The sequence below is a fragment of the Clavelina lepadiformis genome, chromosome 5 (assembly GCF_947623445.1).
Source record: "Clavelina lepadiformis chromosome 5, kaClaLepa1.1, whole genome shotgun sequence".
Lineage (NCBI taxonomy): Eukaryota > Metazoa > Chordata > Ascidiacea > Aplousobranchia > Clavelinidae > Clavelina > Clavelina lepadiformis.
The window spans coordinates 4,638,929-4,663,829 of NC_135244.1; the positions used below are offsets into that span (position 1 = coordinate 4,638,929).

Below are 24,901 nucleotides of genomic sequence, written 5' to 3' on the forward strand. Positions count from 1 at the left end.
GACTCTTTCGTACTGGTATGCAAGTTAAGTGATAGCTTTCTCCAATGAAAGCTTGGATTCATCAACACTAGTAACAAGAATAAAAGTTAAGTTTATATAGGATAGTTCGATTATAAAACGTATATCCAGACACCGATTGGAAGTTATAAAAAAGACACATCACGCCATATACCTTACACTCAAAAGCAAGCTCATAATTGCACAACTAAAAACCAGTTTGGAAGTCGGAAGTCGTACAAAGTCGTCGTATAGTAACAAAATGTTTAGCCTAGTTGCATGCTATATATTAACAATTCTGCTTCAAATGTTCTTTTAACTTGTTTTTTTTAAGTAATTAATCGTCTTGATTAATAATTTAATTAATAGGCTATATTCCTCCCGTTGTTCGGTTATGTTTATATCCAACTACATTGACTAAATGCGGCACTCTGTACGTAAACGTAACACGCACTTAAAAGAATCGATTCGATGAAAATATTAAGTAATGCTTTTTTGAAATAAGGATGTTTGTATATATATATATAGTTAAAGCCTTAATACTGTAAGCCATATAGAACTAACACGTGCAAGTAACATGCAAACGGAATATGCTGCAGAAATATTTGGTTCTTTTATTTACACTGTTTTGCATTTACATAAAAGCACTTCTACATAAGTATTGACTCAACTAGCTTCATTCTGGTTTGTAACTGCAAACGAGTTTGGCGCATGTGAGAGACAGATCCCTGCACGTCTATGACTAACCAGTGTTGTAGCCAGAAAAAAAATTGGGAGGGGGGGGCAAATATTTCATGAGTTCAAGGGAACTACAAAGTGTTTGTTTTAAGACACCGCCACCTGATGTAGAAGCCTAGACACAAAAATTTGGGGGGCATGGCCCCTTTCGCCCCCCCCCCCCACCCTGGCTACGCCTATTATCTAACCCAGTGATTCCCAAACTGTGTGCCGCGGCACACTAGTGTGCAGCCACAGATTCTCAGGTGTGCCGCGAATCTTTTTGGAATTTTGGAAATAATTAAAATAAGGCATGCAGACAAGCATATATGCCACTTAAAAGCTTTCTAGCTGCTTCAATAGCTGAGAAATAAGCACATGTGACGATGAAACCAATTGCCTGAAACTGGGAGCCACTTTTAATACCATTATATCATTCGTGGGAAAGTATTCGCCAGTTGTTTATTGAAATGTTGTTTGTTGATGAAACTGCAATTGTCGCTTAATATTTGGAAACTTTCTCTAAATAACTTTATATGAAAGCGCCGTTTAGTACGTTACCAGGTGATTTCATAACATCCGAGTTTTAACTGTAAATAATCCCCATTGCCCAACGCTTATTTTATCGTTCGCGCATTCTGAAATATTTGTGTATATTGTATTTCCGCTCACATCGCTCCGCTTTATAAACTCGAGCTGATACGCGAGTAACTGCTCAGACAAAGATATAGAATCGTACGAACGTATTACGTTAGTCGTGTTAATTGTAATCTGTTAGACTTGTTTTAAATGGTGAATGCTAAGTTGTGATTGTGTCATAATCGGAATCTGTACAGTTCCTACAATTAAGGACCGTTTCTGATAAACTGTATCTGTAAATCGTAAGAGCTTTCGGCTAGTAAAACGTTAGGTTAGAGAATTCTAACCGCACGCAACCACGGAGTCAGATCATTAATTCGGCAGATAAATTAAGTCCGAATAACATAAGTTAAGACTGACAAACAGTGCAAGACCTCTGCATTTTGGTGACCACCGACGTTGACCCGACGTGTTTCAATGAAGCTGGTACTGCTAATTTTATTCTTGTAAACAAGTTGATTTAACAACAACGACAGCAATGGCTCCAGCTCAAAGTAGTTCAGTTTCTGACGGAGATGACGATGATGACGACGCTACGTCGACCGATGCAGAGGTTGATGTGGCAGAATGCAGATGCAGAGTTTATCGGTCTTAACTTACGTTAGTGACTTAATTAACCTACTGCATTAATTAGTATCTGACTCTATTGTTGCGTGCGGTTAGAATTCTCTAACCTCTTGACAGCTGAACGTTCTTATTATTTTATAACAAGTACACTTTACCAGAAAAGGCTTTTATTGTAGGTGCTGTACACTTTCTCAATATTACGCACAACCAAAAGCATCGTAAAACCACTGCTAATAAGATGTCTACTGATTTGCAATCACCATGACTACCGTAGTACGTTCGCACATCTGTCTATATCAGTGTTTCTCAACCCCGAGTCCGCGTAAGGTTTTTGTGAGTCCGCAAGCCCATTAATTACCGTATATAATTAGGCATAGGTCATAATTTTCGCGACGGCTTTTCACCTCAAAAAGTAGGGGTCGCAAGAGATACCTTGGTGTGTTGGATATTTCAGAATAGTCTGACAAAGACGAGTCTTGCTTATTTCTCTTGTTACGCTGGTGGCAATCCAAATCCTTAATTCTTTTGTTATCTTCTCCTTCCAACTCCTGGCGCGCGAATCACCTTCTTTTTTCTCTTTTTTAAAGGGAGTCAGGGCCTTTTTTGTTTCTTTCCAGATATCGGGAATGATGCACAGCTCATGGTTTTTTTGCGTTATATTGACACAAATGGCTACGAGGAGCAGTTTTTGCTTTGCCGACTGCCGTGCACTTGCCAAAAATACCACTGGAGAACAAATATTTAAGAAAGTGGATTCGTTCTTTAAAGAACATCAGCTTGAGTGGTCTGACTGTGTGTCTGTTTGCGCTCCGCCCATGATGGGAAGTAAAAAGGGTTTTAAAAAAGTCGACAGATGTGTAGAGACAAGTTCAAAATTGCTTCTCTGAGTCAATTTTGGACGAATGTTCTGTCGAAGAAACCTAATCTAACTGACCTCTGCAAACAAACAACAATAGCTCTTTTGCCTTTTCCGACTACATACTTGTGTGAAGCTGGATTTTCAACTTTGGCTATGGTTAAAACCAAGTACCAGAACCAACTTCAACCGGAAGATGATATCAGATGTGCATTAACGACCATAATTCCTGATTTCGACAAGTTTGCGAAACAAGTTTAACTTCAAGAACAAGATTTGTAGTGCATATGTGCCCAATATACAAATTGCTTCTGCTTTTTTATCTTACTGTTTAGTGTTGAACTAACTTATTTTTGTTCCTATTACCTGAGTCCGCGAATACTTATGCTAATGGGAAAATAGTCCGTGGGCAAAAAAGGTTGAGAAACACTGGTCTATATTCTATAACTTTACGTCTGCGCACTTCTCGCGCAGAAGTTCGAGCTTATAAAACATGGTGCGATGTGGCGGAAATATACGACAAAAAAGGCATTAACATTTCAAAGCGTGTGAACGAGAAAAACAGTGCGTTTGCCATGCAAATTACATTCGGTTAAAGCTGGAAACAGTTTCTTGGAACCGACCTGGTAACGTACTAACAGGAGTTTTCACACGAAGTTATTCAGAGCAAGTTTTCAAATATACCAACGATAATTGCAGTGTTCTGAAAAAGCAAGTTTTATAAACTCCAATTACTAGCTGGAAAACACTTTCCTAAGAATGATGTGGCGGTACTAAAAGTTTAAAAACTCCAATTGTTAACTGGAAAACACATTTCCAAGAATGACGTAATGGTATTAAATTGACTGGAAAACTCTTTTGCAAGAATGACGTAACGGTATTGAATTTGCCACCCAGGCCGCTACATTCCTCCCCCGCTACGGAAGGAAAAAGATAACAATTAAAATGTAACATACTGAAGATGGCAATGGCGAGCAAGCACGAATAGCAGTCATGTGAAAAAGTTATATACAAATGAATGAACTTTTACAGATGATAAAAGAACTGATGGTAATATAGCTACATGTTGGAGGGTATCTCCGAGAGTAACCGGGCATGCAAATATTGTTTGAACTGTTCGTATTGCAGGGTTTCGTCGTTAACCCTTTCGTAAGTTGTATTATTATTTCTAATAGTATAGGCTAAACCAGGGATGTCCAACCTGTGGCCCGCAGGCCACAGTGCGGCCCGCCTGAGATTTTTGTGCGGCCCGCTAGTCATTTTCACTCCAAAAGTATGTACTTTATGTACCCATTTTTCTTGAAATTTAATAGGTTTTGCGGCCCATTGAATTATTTCAAGTGACAATGCGGCCCACTATAATAAAAGGTTGGACATCCCTGGGCTAAACACTACATAGAAAGCCAATTTTTTTCTTAACACCGCAAACGATTCCTGAAAATTTGCATAATCATGTTTAATGATAGGCTATGCATATTATGTAACACACATTTAAGTCCTTTAAGAATATTTCATCACCAGATAAATTCAAAATTGCCTAAATAATTCCATATCTTTTTCATACAAAAATAATTCCAGGTTTGTAGCTAGCATGGGACTTGGATTCCCAGTGGAGTTCCGGCAAGCTCCATGCTAGAACGGGCTTGAATTTTCCAAACATAAATCGTTCGACATTTAAATAATATATATCTAACACAAAAAGAACTGTTGTAAATGTTGAAAGACACTTTTAACTAAAGCAAATGCGGCGCTTAAATTTCCCGAAACTAAAGAAGAACAAAAGTGAAACAAACAAACAATAGATAAACGTCCGTTTTAAACCACAGCAGGATGAATGCTGCCTTTATCGGAGTGCATCTTTTCGTGATGTTGCATTTGGTGTTTTAGGGCAATATTCCTTCCACAAGTGAAACATCCATATGCTTTCTCGCAGATGTGGACGAAAACATGCGATTGTAATTCTCCTTTTGTAACAAAACACTTATCACACTTGGCGCAAGAAAAGAACTTTTTACCTTCGTGTCCGAACAAATGAATTTTTAGTCGACCTTTTTCGTTAAACTTTCGTTCACAGATTGGGCAACTGAACGATATACCTGCATGAAGACGCATGTGCAAACACAGGCCACTATTAGAAGAAAAGCGTTTTTGGCATGTTTCACAGCTAAACGGTATTTCATTGAAATGGGCACTGGAAATGTGTCCCTTCACAAGGAAAGAAGAAGAAAATGTTTTCTCGCAAATTGAACATTGTGGAGATTTCTTTTTTCAAAGCTTCTACTCTTCTTCAATTTTGGTGAAAATGTGGAAGACACTTGGTCATTTTGACATGAAATTGACTTTTCCTTGGTGTGCTTTTTCTTATGACGATCTGATGAAGTTAACGTAGAAAATGTCTCCTGACAAAGTACACACATGTGTTTCTTTGGGTTGAAATGAGTTGTTTCATGCTTCTTAAGATGTTCTTTTTTAAGAATTGCTTTGTCGCACGTTTTGCAAGAGTCCTGGTTTTGAAGAGAAAACTTTGTAGCCAAGGACTTGTTGTATATTTCACAAACATAAGGCTTCATACCAGTATGACTGACCAAATGCAAATTTACTTGCAGTTTTTGTGAAGTGGGACTTGTTACACACGGAAGGCAAAGAAAGCCTTTTGTGTTTAATTAGTGCCTCAACATGTGCTCCTTTTTGAGAAAACTTTTTTACACACTGGGCAGCTGAATGAAATGTCTGCGTGCATACGCATGTGAGTATACAAATTGCTTTGGTAAGAAAAGCATTTTTGACATATTTCACAGGAAAATGGTTTTTCGTTCAAATGAACGCTTGAAATATGTCTCTCCTTTAGGCAAGAAAAGCGAAATGATTTGTCGCAAAACGAACATTGATGAGACTTCACCTTTTTTGCAATGCTTCTACTCCTTTGCAATGTTAGTCAAAGTTTATCAGAACTTCAACTGTTTTGATGGAAAACGGGAATGTCACTGCCATGGGTTTCCATATGTCGATTCAAATAAATAGCGTTTGAAAATGTTTTTTCACAAACTATGCATTTGTGTTTTTTTGCACTGAAATGAGTCGCTTCATGTTGCTTAAGATGTCCTTTTTCAAAGAATGCTTTGTTACATATTTTGCAAGTGAAAGTTCTTTTGCGAGAGTTACCATGAAGTGTCACTCTGTGCTTCTGAAGAGAAAATTTCGTAGCATAACACTTGTTGCAGATTTCACAAACATAACACTTAACGTTAGTGTGGCTGACCAAATGCAAACTCAATAGCATCTTCGTGAAGAAGGACTTGTCACACACAGAGCATGAAAATGGCTTCTCACCTTGGTGCCTTAACATGTGTAGCTTTAGTTGAATTTTTTGAGAAAACTTTCGTTCACATATTGGACAGTTGAATGTATTGCCTGTATGCATTTGCATGTGAGTATACAGACTGCCTTGGTAAGAAAAGCATTTTTGACATATTTCACAGGAAAACGGTTTTTCATTCAAATGAACGCTTGAAATATGTCTCTTTAATAGGCAAGAAAAACGAAATAATTTGTTGCAAAATGAACATTGATGAGACTTCTTATTTCCAATGCTTCTACTCCTTTGCAATGGTGGTGGAAGTTTGTTAAATTTTCTGCTGTTTTGTCCAAAAACAGTTATGTCACTGCAGTGAGTTCCGAAATGACAATTTAAATCTGTATCTTCTAATATCTCTTCACAAACTATGCCCTTGTGTTCCTTCATGTCAAAATGAATCGCTTCATGTGTCTTAAGATGTCCTTTTTCAAAGAATGCTTTGTCACATATTTTGCAAGCAAAATTCCTTTTTCGGGAATTATTATGAATTGTCATTCTGTGCTTTTTACAAGTCTCTTTTCTAGCAAATGCCTTATTGCAAATGTCACAAACAAAGCGTTTATCAACGATGTCATTTCTCATGATGTCATTTTTATTTATTGATTTAAACATTCTGTCAAGATATAAGACAAGCTGCCCCAGTTCAATAGCTAGTGTAAGTAAATGTTCTTTGTGTGAATGACATATAGCATATTTCTTATGACCCACACATAAAAGAAGTGTTTTCTATTATATTTACTGAAACATTAAGAACATCATCGGTAAGGTTATTTGCATCAACAATAGCTGGTGTATTTATAGGGCAACTTACACTTTAGAATATATTCCTAAAAACATGATAGCAAGCATATTGTTTAAAACAGGAAATGTTTACACTTTAATAGCAAGCGGTGTTGTATTGATCTGAGTCAGAAAAAAATGACTTGGTATTTGGAAATATCGCTGCTAGCAAGCATAAGATTTGAAAACGTGTTGCAGTCCTTACAGCATCTGCATCGACTGCATGGGATTATTAACGACTCCAAAAAGTATAATAACGCTTACTTTCTAGTCTAAACTGCTAAGCAAAGAAAATATAAGTTTACAACACTCAGACTAATTGTAAAAGCGGCCCTGTTTGTTACAAACTGACTTCAACGACAGATATAAGATACTTCTTTTAAAATTTGAAAGAGTTGCCGCCACTATGAATTTAGAAATATTTACAACATTTATTTACAGGAACGAATTACATACACGAAGGATAAACAATTGATTAGACCAAGTTAAGTAACACACTTATCTTTAAGTCATATAAGGTTAATTACAAATGAATAATTGTAATAATTATATTCGCCCGTTGCTTTTTTTTCATAAACAGCACTGTAAACGCACAAAATGGAACCCAATGGTTGAATTAAACATAATGTTAAGTTTTGGATTGCCACAACATTACAATTTTATGTAGGTTAATGAATCAAAAAATGACTGCTTTTGAGACTAATTTCATGCACAAGTTATGTTCCCCAAAGTTTATGCCAAAAAAACAATTTGATACAATATGTAACACTAAGCACGTCAGAACCATGTGATGGCGGTTCGATAAAAATTGTTTTGTTTTTTAAGCTGATAACAATAGTCAGTAAAAAAAGTAATGGATGAGATGAAAGAGAGACTCACACTGATGAGCTGAGTTCTCATCACAGTGTTGTAATTTTCTTCACGTTGTCGTTATTTTTATAACTTAACCGCCTTTTAATTTGAAAGTGAAGAATATTATTATGATGAACACCGATATCTACAATTCTAGGAGCTTCTTAATACTCTCATCATCTATTAAAAATAATTTATGGCAGATGTGACCACAACAGAACTCTTTAATAAGAGATTCCATGAAATTTCCTAACATTTAAAACAGTCAAGAAATAATGATAAGTAGGGCGATTATTTTTTGACTTCAAAAACGAAAGTTTTTGACCTAAAAATTGAAAATTTTGACATTAAAAAACCTTTTTTTGACAAATGAAGATTTCAAGTAGTTAAAGTACGCATTATCGTACAAAAAGTTAAAATTTATTGTACTAAAGAAGGGCAAAAATCTGAACACAGACCTAGCCTTTTCTAAAAAGGGAAATGAGCTAATTACAAACCACTGCCAAAAAAAATCTAACCAAGACTCAACAAAAACTGTTCAATATATTTGTCTAAACTAAAGATACACGAAGTATCTAAAGCAAAACCGAAGCAAGAGCTGATTCACAATAAGTAGACAATAGGCCATTTACAACAGTATAAAGTAGGCTAGAAGGTGTATATATAATGTAAAATGACAAGTTCACCTACAGTGCAACTTCTTTGACACCACGAAAATGCAGTTTGTAAACAATTTTGACTTGGTAAACAATTTTGACAATTTTTGACCTAACGCTGTAAATTTGACAAATTTTTGGGGACCGGGTAAAACCTGGACACGACGCAATCCGCGGATCGTCCATGGACGGTTGAAAATGGACGATTTTTGCGTAAGCGTCCATGGACGCTTTCACGCAAAACCCACGTTTTCCCTTAGTCGTCCATGGACGGTTGTTGAAATAGGCTTAAATGAGTTATTTTTTAACAAAGCGTCCATGGGTAGTTTTTAGGATAAGTTTAAAGCAGTGTTTTCGAGATCGTCCATGGACGGTTGAAAATGGACGATTTTTGCGTAAGCGTCCATGGACGCTTTCACGCAAAACCCACGTTTTCCCTTAGTCATCCATGGACGGTTGTTGAAATAGGCTTAAATGAGTTATTTTTTAACAAAGCGTCCATGGGTAGTTTTTAGGATAAGTTTAAAGCAGTGGTTTCGAGATCGTCCATGGACGGTTGAAAATGGACGGTTTTTGCGTAAGCGTCCATGGACGATTTTAGGAAAAGCTTAAATAGCGAATATGATGAAGTATCCATGGACCATTATGGGATAGGCTTAAATAGTGGATATGATGAAGTATCCATGGACGGTTATGGGATAGGCTTAAATAGTGGATATGATGAAGTGTCCATGGACGGTTATGGGATAGGCTTAAATAGTGGATATGATGAAGTGTCCATGGACTGTTTTGAGATAGGCTTAAAAAGCGTCCATGGACGATTTTAGGAAAAGCTTAAATAGCGAATATGATGAAGTATCCATGGACCATTATGGGATAGGCTTAAATAGTGGATATGATGAAGTATCCATGGACCATTATGGGATAGGCTTAAATAGTGGATATGATGAAGTATCCATGGACGGTTATGGGATAGGCTTAAATAGTGGATATGATGAAGTATCCATGGACGGTTATGGGATAGGCTTAAATAGTGGATATGATGAAAGTATCCTTGGACAGTTATGGCATAGGCTGAAATAGTGGATTTGATGAAGTGTCCATGGACTGTTTTGAGATGGGCTTAAAAAGCATCCATGAACGATTTTTGTTATAAGATGAGCTGACAGGAGAGAAGTGACCATCATCGTCAATCCAGTAAAAACTCACTCAGTATTTGAATGTGAACGCGGGGGAGGAATATAATTAATTGGGCGTACAATGGCTATTCTTTCATAATGTAGCACAGGGGATTTCTCACCCAAGAACAGCGAACTTTCCAATCTGGGTCTGAATAAACTCCAATTCCAAAAACTTTTTAAATTATGTGATTAAAGACTTTAACCAAGTTGTTTTCATCATCACTCAAGCTTAATGTGTTAAATTGTACATATTTTACTATAACTGTGAGCAGCGTAACACCTAATCTCGATTTCATTTCGTCATATATTGCTTAAAATTGAATATATTCACTTTCGCGTCAAACACAAAAATTTGTATTAATCCATTTATTCTTTTTTGCAGGTGCTGCAAAAATATTCCTGCGACAAATACTGTATTAATGGTACACAATTCTGATGAACCCATCGACAACAAAGACTGCATTCAATCTGAAAAAACAATATAGACAATTAAATCCTGTAAAGTGATCTCTTAAGCAAAGAGGTGAACAGACAGCACTTTTCGTGTAAAAGATGCTGCAGCAAATGCAATATTTGCTGCGGTAAAGGTTACTTGTTCGCAATTTTGCTTGACACTTCTAGATTAAAAAAGATCAACAGATGCTACAATTGGTATTAAGGAGTAATTAACATGTGTTTTTTGAACATAAACTTGTTAAATTTTAACTAATCACACGAAAAGTACTGATTACTGGGACTGACTGTAATTTCTTGAAAAAAGTAATTCGGTACTATAGTACCGCAGTACTGCCCACATATGCTTGAGCATGGTATAGGTGTTCTATAAAGTTAAAACAACCTATCAAAAAAAACACAAGTCATTAACTTAGTTTTTTCATAAGTGTTTTGGAACCACGAGTGCAAAATTAAAACAACTAGAATTTTAAAAGTGATTTTAAATTTTCTAGTTGTGTTTGAGTTAAGTAATTTTTATGTACGGTTTTATGTACACAATTTTTGGTTGTAGAACAGGAATTATACAAAAATAAAACTATGCACTGCTGGACCTGTGTGCTCGTAGACATTTATTATCTGAATGTAGAAACATAGAGTAACATCTGAAACAAATGAGCAAACTTTGTGCATGGCTTGCGTTCGATACTCAGTTGCAATGCATTAACGACGCTAGGTCTTTTTATTTAAACTGGCAAAAAGTTTGAAATTTGGGCAATATGATGCAAAAACCCAATAAAAAATATGTCACAAAAAAAATTGTACAAAGCCTAGCTTGTTAACCAGAGTATTGAATGATTAGGAATCAGTGCCAGGTTTAAGTCATGCGAAGAAACGACGATAGAGATTATCATGGTCCTGTTGAAGTATCAAGCTAAAAGTAAAAAGTTCAAAATTTGGCCTAGACCACAGTAAAACTGAAAATAAACTTCTCCAAAATCTGATATCTGCCGCTGCCCAGTTCGAAATAGTTTCACTACAGTGGTAAAATAGTTGCAACTTATAATACCTACTAAACTGTATGCAATGATGGTTAAATCTGCCTAAGTTAATATATTATATGATGAACAAGGTTTACCCATTCTGTCTTTTGCTGGTCAATTTCAGATGGGTCTTGATTGTGGCATATATTGCAAAAACTCAACAATACATCATAGTCTGCAAAATGAAATAAATCTATCTGCATTTTTACATTAAAATACTTTGTTGTGAAAACAGTGCCAGTTACAAATACAACAACGAACAAAATAGTTAATCTGTTTAAAGTCAGGTTAAAAATGTTGGTGGTTTTCCTATAAATCTCTTTTACATTAACTTTATACATAAGTATGGTTTAGTGCTCTTCTGGAAAATTATGTGGTATACTTCAACGACCTTAAACAACAACAAGGTCACAACATGCTACAAATACTGCAGTTCTAATTAAAAGCCCAACAGCCTCTCACCGGTGGAATCAAGCAGTAAATTGCCAAAGTCCATGCGATACTTTTTGCAGGACTCGCTGTCCGTATCGATCTGTTCCTCGGAAGAACTTTCATTAAGGATTCTTTGAGCTTCCTGCAATATGCCACTTATTGATAGAAAAGCTATTTTTTACAATCCAATTTGATTTTAGGAATATACACGATTACACATTGTGATGTCAAATAGTTTGAATTAGTGATAATATATACTAATAATAATAGTGATTATATATATACTTAATCTTCACAAATTTGAATTCATCCTTTCTAAAAATACCTTTAAAGCAAGTGAGCCACAATTCAAACTGTCTTGTTGCCTTTCATGTTTGCTATGCTGAAACATCCATTTATCCCAAGTGCCACAAAAACATTTGCCATTAGCACGTAAAAATGATCTAAAATACACTTACAATATCAGAGACTCAGAGTAATATGTATTGAGATCAGTAATGTTATATCTAAATCAGAATAATAACAACAATTTACAGTAAAGACACATAAATAAAAAAGTTGGTCATGCCACGAAATAATTACTCAAAATTTTCAACAGTCCATGGATTGTGTCGTGTCCAGCTTATAGATGCCTATAACTGTATCACTTTAGCCTAACCCAAAACCGTACATGGACGTTTTTCCAATATCCATCATTTAATTTTAAACCTAGATCCCAAAACCCTTAAATGGACGTTAATCCAAAATACATCATTTAAGTCTATCCCAAAACCCATGGACGTCTTTGCATGTCCCATCATTTCTGCATATCACCCCAAAACTGTCCATGCTTGCTGGATGCTGACATCATATCCACTATTTAAGCCTATCCCATAACTGTCCATGGACACTTTCATCATATTCGCTATTTAAGCTTTTCCTAAAATCGTCCATGGACGTTTTTTAAGCCTATCTCAAAACAGTCCATGGATACTTCATCATATCCACTATTTAAGCCTATCCTATAACCGTCCATGGATACTTCATCATATTCGCTATTTAAACCTATCCCATAACTGTCCATAGATACTTCATCATATCCACTATTTAAGCCTATCCCATAACCGTCCATGGATACTTCATCATATCCACTATTTAAGCCTATCCCAAAACAGTCCATGGACACTACCGGTACATCATATCCACTATTTAAGCCTATCCCAAAACAGTCCATGGACACTACCGGTACATCATATCCACTATTTAAGCCTACCCCAAAACAGTCCATGGACACTTCATCATATCCACTATTTAAACCTATCCCATAACTGTCCATAGATACTTCATCATATCCACTATTTAAACCTATCCCATAACCGTCCATGGATACTTCATCATATCCACTATTTAAACCTATCCCATAACCGTCCATGGATACTTCATCATATCCACTATTTAAGCCTATCCCATAACCGTCCATGGATACTTCATGATATCCACTATTTAAGCCTATCCCATAACCGTCCATGGATACTTCATCATATCCACTATTTAAGCCTATCCCATAACTGTCCACGGACATTTTCATCATCTCGCTATTTAAGCTTATCCTAAAATCGTCCATGGACGCTTTTTAAGCCTAATCCCACAACCGTCCATGGACGCTTTCCTCATATCCGCTATTTAAGCTTTTCCTAAAATCGTCCATGGACGCTTACGCAAAAATCGTCCATTTTCAACCGTCCATGGACGATCCGCGGATTGCGTCGTGTCCAGGTTTTACCCAGTGCCTATTTCAACGCCTAATGGTGCGTTATATCCAGGGTTGCCATATCGTCCTTATTTCTAAGATTTGTCCTTATTTGGAAGGTCCGTGTCTTAGAAAATGTTTTGTCCTTTTTTCTGAGAAATGTCCTTATTTTCACTTGCGTCCTTATTTTCGTCTTATTTTTTTGGGCAGAGGTTCGTATTTTGGGCATTTTGACACCTTTAGTGTACCATTTTGTACCAAAGAGATACAAAAATGAGAACATGCAAATAGTATCTCGTTTTTTCATTTTTGGAACATTGATTGCCTTCTCCTGTTGTGCACTGATTAAGGTAGTATTGTTCTTTTGTTTCCTGTTCGTCCTTATTTTTGAGTCCAGACCGATGGCAACCCTGGTTATATATCATTGGCCTAATTTTGGCGCCAAGTCTAGGTTTCTATGTTCATGTGATTCAAAAACAATTATATGCATGCAAGACACTGGGCGTCGCATTTGAGCAAAACGATTAATTAAATTATTATCGACAACAAATACAAAAACGACCGGAGAACAACAAAGGTACGAAGCAATGACATAAAAAGTTATGTACAAAATTCCGATTTAAAATTGAATTCGAATCCGCATATTTTTGAACTTTCGCATCTTTTTACGTTTTCATCGGGCATTGTTTTAGTAAAGTTTCTCTTCCAGCTTTTCTCCTACGAAATACGAATATGTTTAGATCTTCTTATATATTAATTATCTGTAAGCTTTTTTGCAGCAAAACTTACGCGGAAACGTCACATGTGTTTAAACTGACATACGATGTTTATGAGTTTGTGGTGAAACTACATTTCTTATAACAAGTAAAACATCCCTATAATAACCTAGTCCCTAATAACCTATTTTTGGCAATGCACCCCATTCGTCTACTTTCCGCCCATTAAAATGGTCCAGAATACGGGAATTTATTCCCATTGTAATGGTTAAAAGTATGCCTTTCTTACCCTAGAGTAAGATATATGCCTTTGGAATGGGGAGAATTTTACTTCGGCCCAAGTATGGTTTGTGAACCCTATTCGTCTATTTTTCCGCCCATTAAAATGGACCTGCTTTCAGCAATGGGGTTTCCCACAAACCATATTTCTGCCGAAGTAAACATCTCCCCATTCCAAATGCATATTTCTTACTCTAGGGTAAGAAAGGCATACTTCCTGCCATTCGAATGCGAAAATATTACCGCATTTCCATTCATTTCAATGGGCGGAAAGCAGACGAATCGGGTGGGTGAAACTACATTTCTTATAACAAGTAAAACATCCCTATAATAACCTAGGCTATAGCTTTCCAGCTGTGGACTAGCATATGGTGAAGAAAATGAGTTTTAGTCAAATAAGATTTTTAGAAGATTTTCAAGAATCAATTTTTCGAATTTATTAGAGAAACTATTTGCTGCTATGAAACCAAGGTAATAATAAAATGGTAAAATAAAACGGTTTCTGAACAGCAATAAAACGTTTTGGTTAGGTCAGTATATACTATATACGGATTGCAAACCGTTCGAGTTTTATGCTTTTTTAGACACGGCATAGGAAACAAAATGCAATTTTGTCACACCAGTAGAAAACTGGTTTGCCTAACGAATTTTCAGATCGAGTGACGTATTGAAGCACTGAAGCCTCAAACTGCTATTTGGCAGACCAAATCGTTGCGGAGTTTACAAATAATGTTACGTCTTATATAAAAATCTCCATTGCCAAAGGATAAACATAAAAATAGATTTAGATTGAAACAGCAAAAACAAGGAACTATTACTGCACCTTTTTAATGCAAACGGTACCAAAAAATCACAACAGAAGCGATAGAATCGAATAAAAACGAACTAAAGAAAAGCTTATTTTACTGCACGTGAGGGTTTAAAAAGGGTTCGAGAATTAACAACACTTTGGCACAGAATTCAAAGCGCTTTGAAGGACGCAGTCAGGTTTGCCAACAAACGCAAGCCAGAATCAAGCGTTTTTATTTTGTTGACACCTTATAAATGTGTTGTAAACTGTCACCGGATTGACGTGGTGGGTTGCTATTGATCAACTGATGAGGGCCGGTATTTCTCCGCCAATCCTGCTGCTGGTTGCCTGGCAAATGTGACGTAGGGATAATGTTGACAGTGGGCACTGCTGGCTCCCAAGAGGGCGCACTCGGTTGTGTAGCAGTAGGTAGATGTGTTGATCTTGCAGTTGGGTAATTTGCTGGATAATGACCTGGGAAGTTAGTCTTGGCTCGGGTACCGCATCTGGAATGAGTGGTGGAGTAGGAGAATTCTGGAGCGCCCCGCGGAAATTGACCTCGGATTTTCCCGTCCCCATAAGGACGGTTTGCTCGGGACTTCCTCCTGCAGTCACGCACGCAGCAATACGTTAATCCTGCTCCCACTGCGAGGATCACAACTCCACTGAGGATGGATGCGATGAGAGCGATTTGGAAGTTTGTCAATCCTGGAATCCCGTTATCTGGAAAAAGTTGCAAGTTTAGGCATACAAACGTCGGTCAGCATTGGCATAGGTTTACCGTTACCATTCTACTGTACAAAACAATAGTATTCAAGTACATGCTTTAATTAACAAGGATTACGACATAAAAGCGATAATGTAACCACAATCAAGTACAACTACGCGATAAAAACCTGCGTAACGCACCTTCTTCGCAAACAACAGGCATCCCTGACCATTCTTTACCATTACTTTGCGTACATCTCCGCGTATCCATTCCAACTAACTTGTAACCTTTGTTGCAAGAATACACGATTTCCCAACCGTACTCTACCATCCGTCCGAGCTCTAGGCTCGCCCTTGATCCGTTCACCATTGTGAGGAGCCCCTTGGCGTTTTCAGAAGGCATGACGTCTGAGTTGACTTCGCAAAAGATATCTATATGTATGGACGGTCAGTTAGATTGCCGTCGTCGTTGAATTAAGTGTAAGCAAAGTAAGCCCAATGTGTACAAAGATGTGTAACTTTTGAACCCAAAAATGCTTGGAAAAAGTCTCGCTTTAAAGATAAGCATTAAATTGTAGTATATTCGTGTACCCCAAAAAACAAATGAGTACATAAACCGCGCAATACTTAAAAAATCAGGCAAACGCACCCTCGGGCTACATTACAGCCACGTGCTCACCGCTGCAAAGCACATGCAGCGATATATTGCCTGTAGTAAGTAAAGAACATAAAACAAAGCTTAGCTCATACAATCTGACAATGGTGTACTTAAAATGACAAATTGAAGAAACGCGCTGTCAGACAGTTAATTATGTAAACCGGACAATAATCCGATACCTACAAAGTCATTTTCGAGCATAATTATCGTATAGTTGCAATTAACAGAACCGGTAAAGCGACTGTTCTTTTTATGTCGTCCGGTATATTCAGTTAAAGTGGCTGAGCTGAGATTGGTTACATGTTTAATTAACTTTTCGCCAAATGTTTTGTGGCACCACAAAAAATGTCCGTGTCTGCATAGTATTAATGTTACGAGTTTAGACCTATTAATAGCTTCATAGGTAAATGAAAATAATGTCACGCTACTTTTAGCATTTGGCCAAAGAAAACACACATACTGAATGTTCAAAAGGGGGCCTTACCCGGTGAGATTTCTCGTTCGATGGTGTTTATTGCTGACATTTTGTCTTTGAAATTGTTTAGCAAGATAAACTGTTATAGCAATAAGCTAACGTTCTAAAACAAAATGTTTCGATTGTTAAAACATTCATACTAGCTACTACAGCAATGCTATCGCATGTTACTATTAATATTTCAGTATTTGCCTTGGAATACAATATAGCGTCCACATTATTTAACACTGCCTTTCATTCTTAGAAGTGTCCAGTCTGTCAGTGTTTATTGTACTCTAAATTCTGCTAAAACTCATTTGGTCATTTATACTGAAACTCACTTTCAGCTAAAACCAATCTCACCGCCCCTCTATGACGTATTATCTGTCTTATACAATGCAATCTGATGACGTCTTTTAACACGACGGGGTATCTCCAGAACTCAGTTAACTCATAAATAAACTTTAACCTGAAATACTTTTTCAAGTAGAAACGTTTTCTGATGTTTTCGAAGTAACAGACACTACACAGACCCTCGATAGCCAGTTACCGAAAGCAGGGCGTATACAACGACTGAGCAACAACTACAATAGAAATTTAGATAGCTACCTGCTTGGCTGAACGCAGATAAGGCTTCTAATTTGTGAACAAAAAAAAGTAACTCGCGTTGAAGTAGTTTAATTATCTTTATCGGTTTCGTTATTGTTAGTTAATTGCCATTTTTTGGCGCTAATAGTAAGCACGATTGAAAACCTTATACGCAGCAACGCAACTGAAACGAATGAAATGATGCACAAAAAAACTTCAATGCACGTTTCCTGAGTTGACGTTATCAGATTGACAACCACACTCCTGTCTTTGCGCTCTGCATATGTTCCTTTTTATGACGTATGAATGTCGCGGGTGACCAAACCCTGGTTGCCGTTTGTCGCTTTTTTTGTGCGAACACGGAAACTAAACACAACATTCTCTGATGGTTTTGCAAAAATTGCTATTTACTGCAATAACGCTTCAGCGTATTGGTGTATTGGCCCATTTTCAAAAAGCGTTTAATAATTGTTTTGATTTACTTAACATAAAAGTTGTTCTAATATGTTTGTAAGTTCAACCAAATACAAAGTATTGTGGCAATCTAATATCAATATAACTTCAATAAAAAGTGGTGTATCCGTTTGATAGCAGAAAACTTAATGCAACGTTTTTTCACGGCAGTGTAGCTGTTGTAGACATTTTCTATCTTCCATTCCCCACTAAACTAGCTAACAAACTTAATAAATAATAATTAATCAATTCACTAATGCTGCACCAAGCAAAATATAATCAGCTAGGAAATTCCAATCGATTTCTGAATTACTCACGGTCACAAGCAGGCAAATCGTAGTCGTCCGCGTTACTCCATTTTCCTTCACTGCTGCAGAATATCGTCGTTTGTATCCCCGGATCGTTCACCAAAGTATAACCTCTCACGCAGCTATACTGTACCGTTGGTCCGTTGAACCTATAATCTTCTGGCTTCCCAATAATGGTTACTCCTGGATATTCGGGTAGCATTGGTTCCCCGCAGCGCACGGCTGAGTTTTTAAAGTTCAACGTTTTACTTACGTTTGCAACAGAAACGCTACGACAGGCAGTTTCGTTGCTTGAAGATTTATTATTATCAAGACGAACCATCACGGATACTGGGGGGAAGAATGGATAACGAAACTGCTTATTCACCTGTGCAAGGGTTGGATATGTCGTTCCAGGTATTGTCGTTTTGACAAATGCGCTTCGTCTTCACATCAGTCATGTTGTAACCAATATCGCATCCAAGTATCACCACTTCGCCTCCATACACAGTTTGGCTAGTGCTGCCCTCTTTGATCAAAGCACCTTCGTATTCCGGTCCGTAGAAGTTCTTGCATTCTTGAAAACAAAGCAAGTATAGCAGCATGACAGATTTTTAGGCATCGGACACACCTGATATTCATCCCACTCTCCCTGTTTCATGCTTGTACATTACGTTTTTCATGTGTTGTGTACAACTTTCATCGTTAAACGACTCAACGCGATTTCCCCTAATTTTGTTCCATGTAAACGAACCTGAATCGGTGCTAAATCCTTTGAAGAATGTGTCAAAACCATCGTAGGCGACCTCGTTGTCGGTTTTAAAATGAATCCTCATTTGACTTGTTGATGATTGTAAGACACTGGGCACTTTGTCTCCGCATAGTGTCGCCATCCACTTGTCTGCATCCTCGCGCGGACCATCGTAAATGATCAGCTTGTCTCGTTCACAGACGCCATCCACTGAATCTTCAAGACGAAATCTGAAACGTCAAAAAAATATTTTTCATGACTTGCGAAAAAACTCGTAAATGGAAAAGCTTCGACGTGGTCAGCATATTTTATATCGCATTTGCTTAAGAAAAAATTAATGCTACATTATTTTGCACAATCAATGAAATTTCAAATTTGTAGTTTTCTCAACGAAGCTTTACACCATAACAAAAGGAAGGCAAAATAGTTGAAAAGAAACTGGGACGACACGTATAATTAATTGTCTATACTAAAACTTTACAAAAGATTGAATACATGCTTTTTCAAATTCCAAAGTATGGTGTAGGCCTATGTGAAAAATAGTCAGGAAAGCGTAAAAAGTGCATATTCTCACTCAATTTACATAGAAATTTTATTTTATTCATCCTAATAGGCTTTCTCATAAATGATTATGCAATATATCGATCAATCTTTTGTCAGTAAAACAGATTAAATTTCACTTAAAAATATTACCTGATAAATTCCAATTTTATGGTCTGAGGTGGGGGCACACTTATTATCCATTGACAGTTGGCTCCGTTGGGATACGCAAAGGGATAATTCGGGGACTTTATTCCGTTTTCGAATACCAGTCCCCCACAGTTAGCATCCGTCACGAGACCGTAATCGGTTTCTGCGAATGACAAAAACGTTTTACTCGTGTTTTGCTTCAAGGAAAACTTTTACACGCGTCATAAAACTGAATTCAAAGTTTGATGACTTTTGTTATGTAATAAATGACATCGGTGACAAGACGAACGTTGCAAAAGCAACGCAACGCAACCTTCACAGAAGGTAAATATTTTTACAGCTTTCGCTTATTATGAAATAACTGAAGTGTAAATCTCGCCGAACTTTGCATGACGATTATTATAATTAAATAAAAACATAGACAGTAACACCAATATGAAGCATGTAGTATTATATTCCGGAAAAATCTAAAATACGACAAACAACGAAAAAAAGTTCAAAAACTCACTTCTTATTTTATCTTGCCACCTTCGATCGGCATTTACTGCAAAACAAGAAAATCCGTCGCCTTGGTAACCACGTGCGCATGCGCACGTGTAAGCTCCTTTTGTATTGAGACAATTGGCATGTACATCGCATTTGTGCAAGTTACGGTCGACGCATTCGTTTATATCTGTGAATACATAAGACTGAAAAACTGCCTATGTAGTAAAATTGGGGCGGGTTCATGCGAACACAAATATCACGTAGGTAAACACGAGCGAATCTCGAATCTAATCGAATCAGTAGCAAACGATCAACCTTGGATTACAACATGACTATGGCCGCTAAAAATTGCTTTGTTTCAGAAAAAATATAACTAAATAATGATTAATACAATAAAAAGTAATTAAATAATTTTTTTATGGAATGCTGTCCCTTTGGACAAGTCTAAACTACATCATCATTATTGGAAACATCGATGTATTTATATAGGTAATGTTGTATTCGGATTCACCAGTTTCAGTATGGTTCTATCACTTTTTTTGCCCAAATAATTTACTCTCGCGATATTTGCTGAATCAAATCGGGTTTGGCTTCTTATCGGCCCACGCCCGATATATAGATCAAACCATTAAACTACATACGACGTTGTTAGGGGCACAGTAACGTTCTTATAAACATGACATACCAGCTTGACACGAAACATTAGCCTTTCTACACTCACCTTGGCATTTTGCGGTCCCGCCAATCCAGGTGCCGTTAAGAGCACACGTTATTCGCGTGATCTGCCTTCCTGCTGATTCCGGTGTGTAGCCTGGACGACATCTTATAGCAAGACTCGAGTTGACAGAATACAATACCCCTATCATTGCCACTCCGCTGTTCAACTTGGGACGTTGGCAGTCTTTATCAAAATACATTTATGTCATTGAACATATTTGTTGAATAGAGCAAAAGAAGTTATGGGTACATTTTTATCCGTTAGCAATGGTTAGTAGGCTATACAAAAAGGCTTTGTTTACGTGGAATGAATGTATTATACCTGGAACACAGCGATAATACACAGACAAGTAATTATTAGTATTTGAACAAGGCGCTCCGTCTTCCTTAAGGGGAATTCCCATATTCTGGTCAGCTGCAATCAAATCGCATTTTCGTTTTCCGATGCATTTTGATCTGGCACGTTCCAAAGCGTCCGAAGAGGCACAAATTTCCTGGCTTTCCGAATAACCGCAAACGTTGTTCAACTTGCTCCGACCATACTCGGCGGAAACGATGTAAACCGACGTTTCCGGTTCACATAAGATTACGATCTTGTTGTTGTTAGCCTTGGATCCCGCACAAGCTATCCGTCGTTTACTTTCTGGGAGATCTAAACATGTTTGAACCTTGATTAGATGACTGGAAACAATTTGTGCTTTTGACAATTTTGTCTCCGTTTTATGTTTAAAAGACTTGGTTGATGACCCAAAATGATTGAATGACGTCGCACAACGGGCCTTAACGAAACGAAGTGACCGTACTGATAGGCATTAGGTAAAAATTTCATCTGTGTCCTCAATGCGTGATGACCTAATTTTCTTAATGTATGTTACCAGCACGCATTGATCAGGAAAATTTGTGTGAAAACATGTTTAAATACAAGAACGTCACATGACACAACTGAACCATTTGCATTTTAAAGAATTTCATAAATAACTTTTATGCTTTCGACAAAATCGTGTCATACTTGCCGGAGGGGACACTTTAGTTTATAAAGTCCTAGAATATGGCGATATAAAAATAAAATTAATTATCTCGCCGTATTTAAGCACTAATCTCTAACAATACGTTGTAAAAGGTGGCGATTATGGGTCAGAAGAATAGGTATATATAAAAAGTTACATGCAAAAAGCAAAATTTTATTTATATGAAGGGTTCAATAAAAATTATAGATTTAGATTACAAGAAATATTTAGGATGTTATAGTTTAATAAGACACCATGAAATATAACTACAAACGTACGATTTTTCCCGGTAAAACAACGAAAGCTTTTAAAAGGTAACAAAAAATGGAGTATATACTTTCATGTATAAGGGATGCAACTTGAAAACTGGTTTTGCTGGCCAGCGAGTAATAATACAAAATCATCATCAAATGTCTGCGTTATATAACAGACAAAACCATTATCGTTTGTTCTTAAAGACTTTTGCAAACCATCCGTATTATAATTTTACTGAAATTAAATTTTGTACAGTATATAACATGAACGAAAATTTGGAGAGCAGTAAGCTTGCGTATATAAAACGTAAATAGCTATATTTAAAAAAAATGTGTAATTAAAATCTTACGCAACTATTTGATCTATGAAATCAAGAAAAACCAATGTAAAAAAACCAACCAATTTAACAATGTTAAAAATTCATCAACCTTAATACTGATGAAAACGGCCAAGTTGCTAAATTGATAGCTATGTGTGACGTCACAAGACTACTGTGAGTACAAGTCATCTCTATATCAATTTCAATTTTTTGTAGAAGTTCAGAGTAATTAAACTAAAGTGTGAGATCATTGAACATGTATTCTTTTTGTATGTAGCTTGTCTCACGCTCCAGGCCAAATAGATACTGTAAATAGACGTGATATGCTTATGAGCAAAAACGCGCACTATAACAGAAAATGTTGAGCCATGCTGTGGGCAGTTTCCACATATCTGGTGAACCTAGCTAAAAGTTTAGACAGCAATTTTATATTTACAGCCTTCGATCAAAAACGAACCTTGCAAATAAGCCATCAACGGTTTTTATCGCAATTAAAACGCTTTATACTGTGCACAGTTTCCAGTAATAAAAACATTTAAGGTGCAAAGCGTGAATCGATGAGAAGTATATTAACCAATGAAAACCCAAAACAAATTCAAACTATTATTATACGTCACTTCAGTAAAAAACAATAAATGATTGGGAAATCACAGCACGTGACATCATTTCGCCGCAGCAGGGGGTTTCAAATCCATAGGAAGCACCGAATGAGTAAAGTATATAGCTGAATGACATATGCATACGATTTGACAACAACTACCAAAGCGAAAAATTACCAACACGAGAATACAGGTACATGAAAATAAGACAAAAACTAAACAGATATGTTCTATAGTTTTACAGTATATATATACAACCACATATATATTGCTATAAACTAGAATCATCTTACCATAAGGTGACCTTTTCCACCTCACGTTCTTCTTAGCAGAAAATGAATAACACCAAGCAACACAGTGCAAAAGAACCAGCAACTTTAGTTTCATTTTTATTTTTTAAAGTTAATAAAACGTCAATGAACCGCAACTAAAGAGAAAATAGATAACGAAAAAACCAATAACATTTCGACCAACCAATACTTAGCTCGATATTCTTCACTCATGCAACTAGCAAATAGATTTTACTTTACTGTTGCGACCATTATGAGCTCTACCACTTCTGTTTCAGTTGGGCTTCGAATTTTTTCGTATTATTTCATGACGAACCTTCATGTAGCATAACTTTGGTATTATCCATTTACAGATATTAGCAAAGTTAAAACACGGTGTGATCGGTTAGCTCAGCAGCTGACCAGCGCAACTTCACCACAAAACTGCGGAAACTTATCAAAGCTACCAAGATTTTCTTACCAATTAACCTCAATACTTGAGCCAGCAAGGTGCAAATTACGGTAATAGAACGTAAAAAGGAAGTTACTTGACACCCTGTCCGACCCGAGCCGCACGAATTGATGAAAAATAATTATTGGTAATTTCCAACTTGTAATCATCGCTATATATGGCTATACCAACGTTTCGTATACCAGCGACGTAACAACCAATGTGCTACAATTCCCATCGGGCTCTTAATTTGTCACACTACCGTTATATAATACACCTCTATGCTATACAGTACCTACTTCCCAGCAGCAGAAATCATTGACAAGCAATTTATTGTGTTTCACGGATTCGCTGTAGGATTAGGCCTACACTGTTCTATGTATTTTCTCCAAGTAGTCGAGCTTATGCCAGCATTCGTAACAACTTTCAGCAACAAGAAAAAAGCAAGCGGTAGTTTTGGGAATGTCGCCAAGTCTCTCTTCGATAGTTATAATTAGTGCTTTCCACTCAATTCAATTTTCTCATCATTACCGCTAATAATTAATCTTAGCTTCCTACTTGGAGTCCGAGCTACATTTTTCCAACTAAAAATGTCAATTTCATTCAATGCCTACTGTATATTGCCTAAACAAGGTATGGCGAAATTACAGCCTTGTCAAAGAACTTCTGCGGCCTATTAACAATTTGTTTTCCAACAAATGTATTTGTAAGTTATAGGTTGCTATTTTTTAGCAATTTTTATCTGGGGGTCCCATTGTACTATCCTAATATCACGGATGCTGAAAGTGTGTACCCAAATATTCTATTATTGGATCATGACAAACATCCTCAATTGTAGACATTATACACGCTATTCATGAACAAGCTTTGGACTATTTTGTTTATGTGTATATTTGCTAGTTGCGGCCTAAATGGTTCCCAGATCTCAGCGAACTGAAATGCGTCGACTACATTTACACTTACCCCACTTTCGGAAGAAATTATATACATGAAACTCTCAACATTATCCGAAAACTTTAAGCTTACCTTTTACCCTGTCATTTTTGCATGGTAGGATTGTTCCTTGCATCTTAACCTTTCTTGGTATAGCCTATGGTTACAATATATGGACGTGCCACTGCTGGTTACCCAATTGTTCCAATGCTCAACTGAAACCTAGCCTATATTTATACTTAACCAGAGCGTACA

At 36.8% G+C, this 24,901-nt stretch overlaps 2 protein-coding genes and 1 long non-coding RNA gene across 4 annotated transcripts; 1 reads left to right on the plus strand and 2 right to left on the minus strand.

Annotated features, from left to right (window-relative positions):
- Positions 1–3,953: 3,953 nt before the first annotated feature.
- Positions 3,954–10,645, plus strand: LOC143458673 (uncharacterized). Its single transcript, XR_013117691.1, has 2 exons — positions 3,954–9,746; positions 9,983–10,645. It is a non-coding gene; the product is annotated as an uncharacterized LOC143458673 (long non-coding RNA).
- Positions 9,939–13,256, minus strand: LOC143458672 (uncharacterized). Of its 2 annotated transcripts, none has more exons than XR_013117690.1 (4): positions 11,833–13,256; positions 11,538–11,649; positions 11,171–11,250; positions 9,939–10,068 (listed from the first exon to the last, which is right to left on the minus strand). XR_013117690.1 is itself a non-coding variant. In XM_076955519.1 (4 exons), the coding sequence occupies exons 1-4, from the start codon at positions 11,896–11,898 to the stop codon at positions 9,967–9,969; spliced, it is 360 nt and encodes a 119-aa protein (XP_076811634.1). In that variant the 5' UTR covers positions 11,899–12,012; the 3' UTR covers positions 9,939–9,966. The 2 variants fall into 2 exon arrangements, 1 of the variants encoding a protein (XP_076811634.1); XM_076955519.1 differs by having other exon boundaries at positions 11,833–12,012.
- Positions 13,257–15,040: 1,784 nt separating this feature from the next.
- Positions 15,041–23,440, minus strand: LOC143460131 (sushi, von Willebrand factor type A, EGF and pentraxin domain-containing protein 1-like). Its single transcript, XM_076957531.1, has 10 exons — positions 23,287–23,440; positions 21,136–21,465; positions 20,818–20,997; positions 20,119–20,283; positions 19,614–19,773; positions 18,924–19,150; positions 18,558–18,746; positions 18,200–18,412; positions 15,931–16,161; positions 15,041–15,744 (listed from the first exon to the last, which is right to left on the minus strand). The coding sequence occupies exons 1-10, from the start codon at positions 23,378–23,380 to the stop codon at positions 15,254–15,256; spliced, it is 2,280 nt and encodes a 759-aa protein (XP_076813646.1). The 5' UTR covers positions 23,381–23,440; the 3' UTR covers positions 15,041–15,253.
- Between the last annotated feature and the right edge of the window lie 1,461 nt (positions 23,441–24,901).

Bases quoted from the DNA above. Each gene is read 5' to 3' on its own strand.
- LOC143458672 (XM_076955519.1), bottom strand. From the start codon at position 11,898: ATGTTTCAGCATAGCAAACATGAAAGGCAACAAGACAGTTTGAATTGT. The intron at 11,650-11,832 runs GTATTTTTAGAA...GGCATATTGCAG, and splicing joins GTGGCTCACTTGCTTTAAAG to GAAGCTCAAAGAATCCTTAA. The intron at 11,251-11,537 runs GTGAGAGGCTGT...TTCATTTTGCAG, and splicing joins TTTACTGCTTGATTCCACCG to ACTATGATGTATTGTTGAGT.
- LOC143460131 (XM_076957531.1), bottom strand. From the start codon at position 23,380: ATGAAACTAAAGTTGCTGGTTCTTTTGCACTGTGTTGCTTGGTGTTAT. The intron at 21,466-23,286 runs GTAAGATGATTC...AAACATGTTTAG, and splicing joins GTGGAAAAGGTCACCTTATG to ATCTCCCAGAAAGTAAACGA. The intron at 18,747-18,923 runs GTTCGTTTACAT...TTTGTTTTCAAG, and splicing joins AGGATTTAGCACCGATTCAG to AATGCAAGAACTTCTACGGA.